This window comes from Aulonocara sp. 'chitande type north' Nkhata Bay, linkage group LG23 (assembly GCF_057382095.1).
Source record: "Aulonocara sp. 'chitande type north' Nkhata Bay isolate Kocher_YH1m ecotype deep benthic linkage group LG23, A_spYH_male_GT1.1, whole genome shotgun sequence".
NCBI lineage: Eukaryota > Metazoa > Chordata > Actinopteri > Cichliformes > Cichlidae > Aulonocara > Aulonocara sp. 'chitande type north' Nkhata Bay.
The window spans coordinates 20,108,881-20,114,449 of record NC_141365.1 but is presented as its reverse complement, the minus strand read 5'-3'; the positions used below and the strand labels follow the sequence as shown (position 1 = coordinate 20,114,449).

The window sequence follows — 5,569 nt, the reverse complement described above, 5'->3', positions numbered from 1 at the left end:
GTACGGATCGGGTAGCGACACGGACCACGCTTGATATTTGGGGAAATCGGCGCATTTGGAGTACACTTCGAATTGGGACATGTAAATGCATCGATGTGGCCTGATTTGCCCCAGCTGTGTTTCCTTCCTGTTGCCCATTCCCTGATTGCTCCCTCTGTGTATTTAAGCCCTGTGTTTTCAGTTTGTCGTGATCTACCCTTATCTAGCTGTGTTTCTGTCTATGTAAGTGTATTTTGTATTCCTAGTTTTGGTACCCTTTTGAGTTCAGTATTAAAGCTGTTTTGAGTTCACGTTCCGCCTCCGAGTGTCTGCACACTGGGTCCTCCTACTACCACTCCTGCCTGCACACAGCTGTTTCATAACAAATTCCTATGTACGTAGTTAGAGTGTACTTCTCGAATTCTGTAAAACATTCTTTTCAAAAGGAATACAAGACGGCCTGTTTTAGGATGTAAAAAAAGCCTCATAGCAGTGAAAGTAACCATATGGTTCCCTCACCACTGCTTATAAAGACAAATAATTGCTTAACTGCACATTAATCTTTATTTAATATCTTTATTGACTTGAGACAACTTTTAAATTATGTATAGTCCAGAATTTACTTGACATGTCACACAACTACATTAGGAAAATAACACATATAACAAGACGTTATGATTTTTCTGGTTTGCATTAATCTGTCGTCATTGTATAATCTAACAGTATGAAAACATCTCATCACTATTTCTCACCTTTTCAATGTACTGACTATATTAATTGATATCTTGGTAACATACATCATGAATGAAGGTACAATTATTCTAACTCAAAAACTTTTAACTGGTAGTGTAAAGTGTTTGTCAGGTTCCCATTGTTCTTGGAATTTCTAATTTTGGACTCACTCATATACCTGAATAACGGTTCATTTTTGTTTAACCCTGTCTGTGGAGTCTGCTTTGGATTATTTCTCCTGTTTACTGTGACACACATGTATCTAAGTGTCATAAGATGGAAAGGTAAGTACAGATATATCAAATTTTTACTTAAGTACAGCACTTAATTCATTTTGGAACAGAGAAAGTTCCTTTTCTGCTGGCAGTTTCTTATGCCGTAGGGTGAACTACCATTCTTCTCGAGGACGCCACAGAGGCCCTCGGTTGGGCATTTTGGGATATCCTTATATTGCATTTCTTCTCCACCCACCCACAGCCACTCACCAGCCAGGTTACACAGGCCTGTCCACACCTGCCAACAGTAAACAAAGAGAAACAAACAAAGTTACAGTAAGTATAGTTATGAGTCTCTAACCAACAGAAGCGCATGCAGAAAACTGCCCAACCTCATCAGTGGTAGCCTCTTTTGTGGTCTCTCGTGCAGTGGTGTAGTCATCTGGAGTGATCAGGGAGGCCAGGTCATAGCCGTGGTTCCTGTATGAAGAGGCTGGATCTTCTGTGACCACTCCATCCAGAGACCTGCAGTGTTCTAATGCCTCCTCCCATGTTTTATTCTCCTTCACCAGAATCAGCTTTTCCTCATAACATAGGAAATCACGTATTTCATCACACCTCTTGCTTTCCCATTTTCCGTCGCTTTTTCTGTTCACACAGTTTTCATTGCCGTTTGGTGCTGCAAGAAGTCGAAGTACAATAGACAAAAAAGACGGCTGGATTTCAGAGATGTTTTAAAGGTCTATTTTTATCTAGATTCAGTATCAAATCATTTTACCAGTACAGTGTTTATGTGTCTAACAAACCCTCCTTGCTGAAGTTCCAGCTGAAACAGTTGGTTTGGGACTTCATGAAACTCATTACAGTCAACACTGTGGTAGACAACACTGCTCCACACTGTAAATCTGATCCTTTCTCACCACTCAAATTGTTGAATGCTCAAAATGTCTCAAATTGATTTCAGGTCACAATGCAAATAAGTTTGGTATAATTACCAGTAAGTTTGATCTTGTAACATCTAAGGAGTAAGAAACATAGTATGAAAATGTACCATCCCATGGTGTGACGATGGCTATTTCGCCTCCTCTGGACCATTTCCATGGACTTGTTGCATCCTTCCGGGACAAACCGATCCATCCAGAGTGCTGTAGAGCTTCATTCTCTTCTGCAGTTCTCACTCGGACCAAGTCAGTGTGGTGCTCCCTGCAGTATGCCAGTGCATCTGCCCAGTTACACTTGTAAGGTTTATTATAATACTTGATGTCCAGCAGATGTCCACACACGGGGAAAAGAATGAGCAAGAGGGCAACGTGCTTCGTCATTGTGTTTTTCACAGGAGAAAAGTGGACAAAAAGCCTGCACAGACAGGACACAGAACAGAAATTTTATAGTGAGGAAGAGCAGCGTCTACTGTGTCCACATAACGCTCTACTGATAAATGCTGGGAACAATAAACTCTTCATTAAACACAACTAGAATAAATTGCACAGATATAGGTGCTTGTGTGTTTAAAGAAATCAATAAAACATTTCAAATTTCAAGTGAAATGTCCTATTATTTAAAAAGAAAAGAACACAAAACAATAGAAATACTAATTTAAATAAATTGGTGTAATGACATTTACAAAATAAGAGTGCAAGTGAGAGCAAACTGAATAGTGAGATAGCTTTTGTCTTTTGTTCTTCTTTGGCAGATCATACACTGTGTTCAGTGTCCAGTGTTGGGGAGTAACGGAATACATGTACCGCCGTTACGTATTTAAAATACAAAATATGAGTAACTGTATTCCGTTACAGTTACCGTTTAAAAAGTTGGTATTCAGAATACAGTTACTTTGTTGAAATAAATGGATTACACTGCGGTACTTTCCTGCTTCATTTTGTCGCGGGTCAGGACTGTTTGGGTTTTGTTTGACAGCTACGTTCTGTTGTCCCAGGCGGCAGTGTTACAGTTGCCATGGTTACAGGGCGACGCTCTCTCTCTCTCTGCGACTGTGTGTTTCCTGGGTGAGAGAGCGCCTTTTCGTTGTTGTTGTTGTTGTGCTAAGCTAACAGGCAGAATGCTACAAGCATAGCTCTAAAGAATGTAGCCTCATGGGCAATGTAGTCCGTGCTGCAGGGAGAATGGACTGCCATACACGTTATGGGTCTGTGAGCGCGAGGAGGGAGAAAAAGGGGAGTGGAAAGGTACGAGTTGTCATCGAGGAAAAATGGGAGCTGGAAGCATGTAAATATAATAATAACCCCTGCAGTCAAGAAGAGAGCCTGACGAGCCCAGTTGTAAGTAAGCTATTAAGACTCGACTGTACACCGTGTTCGTGTTTTCCTCCGAAAACAATAAGTTCCGTTGGAGCAGCCTTTCAACGCCTGTCTCTGTCTCTCGCAAGAAAAGTTGACCCACACAACAAAGTAAAGCTATTTTTCGGCTACGAGCCGACAGGGACCCCGCCGTATTAGTCAGAGGTCCCTTTACTACAGTTCGGAGTCGCGGACCTTCAGTAATAGTAATAAATCACACAGCAATAGTACATTCACGTTGTTGTAAAAAGCATGATAATATATTAAGTAATCCAAAGTATTCAGAATACGTTACTGTCATTGAGTAACGTAACGGAATACGTTACAGAATACATTTTGGGGCATGTATTCTGTATTCTGTAATGGAATACATTTTAAAAGTAACCTTCCCAACACTGTCAGTGTCTGATCCCTTTGTCACGATCTCGGGTCATCTGACCCAGCGTATTGAGTTTTAGTTTATTTTGATGTTTAAAGAGCACTAACAGTGTAGACCAGTCTAAATGGATCTTTGATGACATAAATAGCATTTTGGTTATTTCAGGTTAATTCCTCTATAAACGGCTGTTTCAAAAATGTAGATGTAATAACTCTTTAGCAATTAAGTGTCATGATCTGTCTTGGTTCCCCGTCTCGTTAGTTAGACTATGTTCAGCTGTGTTCCCACCTGTGGTCTATTCCTTCGTTTGCCTTGTGCTTTTAATGTCTGCCTCTTCCTCCGCTGGTTGTTGTGATCACCCTGAATGCTGGGTTTTCTGCTAGTCTGTCTGTTTAGTTTAAAGTGTTTTCCCAGTTTTAGTTTATAATGAATAATTCCAGCAATAAAGCTGTGTTTTGAGTTTAGTTTGGATTTTGGGTCCATTCCTGGCTGCCTAACACAGCTGTTATGACACCAAGTACTTTCAGACACTACAGTGACTGTGGTCCAGTTTATACAGGAATACTTCTTTAATGAGCTGCCTTTTTTAATTATTATTATTTTTTATCTATACTTGTTCCTATATCTATGTGACAGTTTAATTAATCATGGTTTTCAATCACTGACATGAAAACAGGAGTTAAACCAATTCAGTTCTCTTTCAGTTGAGCTGTGTTTATTGTCACTTTGCTCACTACATATTTTGTCAGCTATAAATTTTACTACTATTTGCTGTCAGTCAGTGTAAAACATTACAACAAAATCAAAATCAGACAAAGACGTAATGTGTTAACCTAAGTCTCAGATGGTTGTTTTAGTGAAATTGCTCTAAAATGACGAAAGAAAAATTAGAGAATGAGTTGTACATGCATACATGCTAGTCTCAGGAAGTTAAACTGCTTTTAATATACAGTTTCAGCAGATTAAAACTGAAATCAGCCCAACTGATAAAGTCCACAACTTACGTGGCTATCACACTGTTTTCTCTTCATCTCTTTATAAATATAAGTCTCTGTCATTCATTCATCGGACCTGTTTGTACAGCAGCACTTACCTTGGTAGATGTTAGCAGGGAATCTTTGAAATTCACTCTGGTTATGATCCCTCTATAAGACACCAGTGGTGATTCAGAGGTCTGTTCAAAACCTGCCATCCAGGTCCCAACTAATTTGATGGATAGCTCTGGCCTGGCATCCCCCAAGTCATTTAAATCAGAAGCAAAGCAGCAGCAGCATTTAAATACACTCTATTCTGGATATTTACTTAGTCCCTTCCTAGAACCTTCAGGTATCTTGTAATGTAAACCACCACACCCTACTGACAGAAAGCTGTCTAAAGGTGGGGATTTTTGTGTTTGAGTGATGTGCCTTAAAACGTTTTTTAACTGTAGTGTAAGAACATTGTTTTAATATTTTTGTTTCTGCAATATATGCACACCATATATATATATGAGAGTGAATACAGCAGCTTCAGAGAATGAAAAAGTTGGTAAACCACAATTAGCAGGACATCCCGCACTTTCTCCATTACAGGTTTACAACCTTTAACTGCCTCATTAACCTCCTAGGACCTGGCGTCCACATATGTGGACATCACATTTTGGACGCAATCGGTCTCTATACCGTCCGTTTTCTTTTCAGCTGCTTTTAAGCATGTTTCTTGTTGTCGTTGTTCCAACACAGTGCGTTTGTTTTGATTTGTGGACCCGGAAATGGTGCCGCGCTCCCACAATACATTGCGGCGTGACGTCAACTCCAAAGCCCTGTTAAGAAACGGGGGGAAGTTTTAGGATTGACGCCGGTGTTTTGAGATGTGAGAGATTTGGGACGTTTAGCGCAAATCTTGTGTAGTTAGTGTGTAGTGTATTCAATAGTTTTGTTGTGTGTGTCAGAACAATGAAGCGACTGCTGTGGCGACTGAGTGATACA

The 5,569-nt window shown here is 40.1% G+C and overlaps 1 protein-coding gene across 1 annotated transcript; it reads right to left on the bottom strand.

Moving 5' to 3' along the window:
- Nucleotides 1–566: 566 nt before the first annotated feature.
- LOC147301568 (secretory phospholipase A2 receptor-like) lies at nt 567–4,820 on the bottom strand. Its single transcript, XM_086283135.1, has 4 exons — nt 4,696–4,820; nt 1,978–2,282; nt 1,319–1,605; nt 567–1,224 (listed from the first exon to the last, which is right to left on the bottom strand). The coding sequence occupies exons 2-4, from the start codon at nt 2,246–2,248 to the stop codon at nt 1,036–1,038; spliced, it is 747 nt and encodes a 248-aa protein (XP_086139261.1). The 5' UTR covers nt 2,249–2,282; nt 4,696–4,820; the 3' UTR covers nt 567–1,035.
- Between the last annotated feature and the right edge of the window lie 749 nt (nt 4,821–5,569).

Excerpts from the sequence above, each read along its gene's own strand:
- LOC147301568 (XM_086283135.1), bottom strand. The coding sequence starts at position 2,248 with ATGACGAAGCACGTTGCCCTCTTGCTCATTCTTTTCCCCGTGTGTGGA. Across the intron at positions 1,606-1,977 it reads CATCGTCACACCATGGGATG|CACCAAACGGCAATGAAAAC; the intron begins GTACATTTTCAT and ends GACTTCTTGCAG. Across the intron at positions 1,225-1,318 it reads AAGAGGCTACCACTGATGAG|GTGTGGACAGGCCTGTGTAA; the intron begins GTTGGGCAGTTT and ends TACTGTTGGCAG.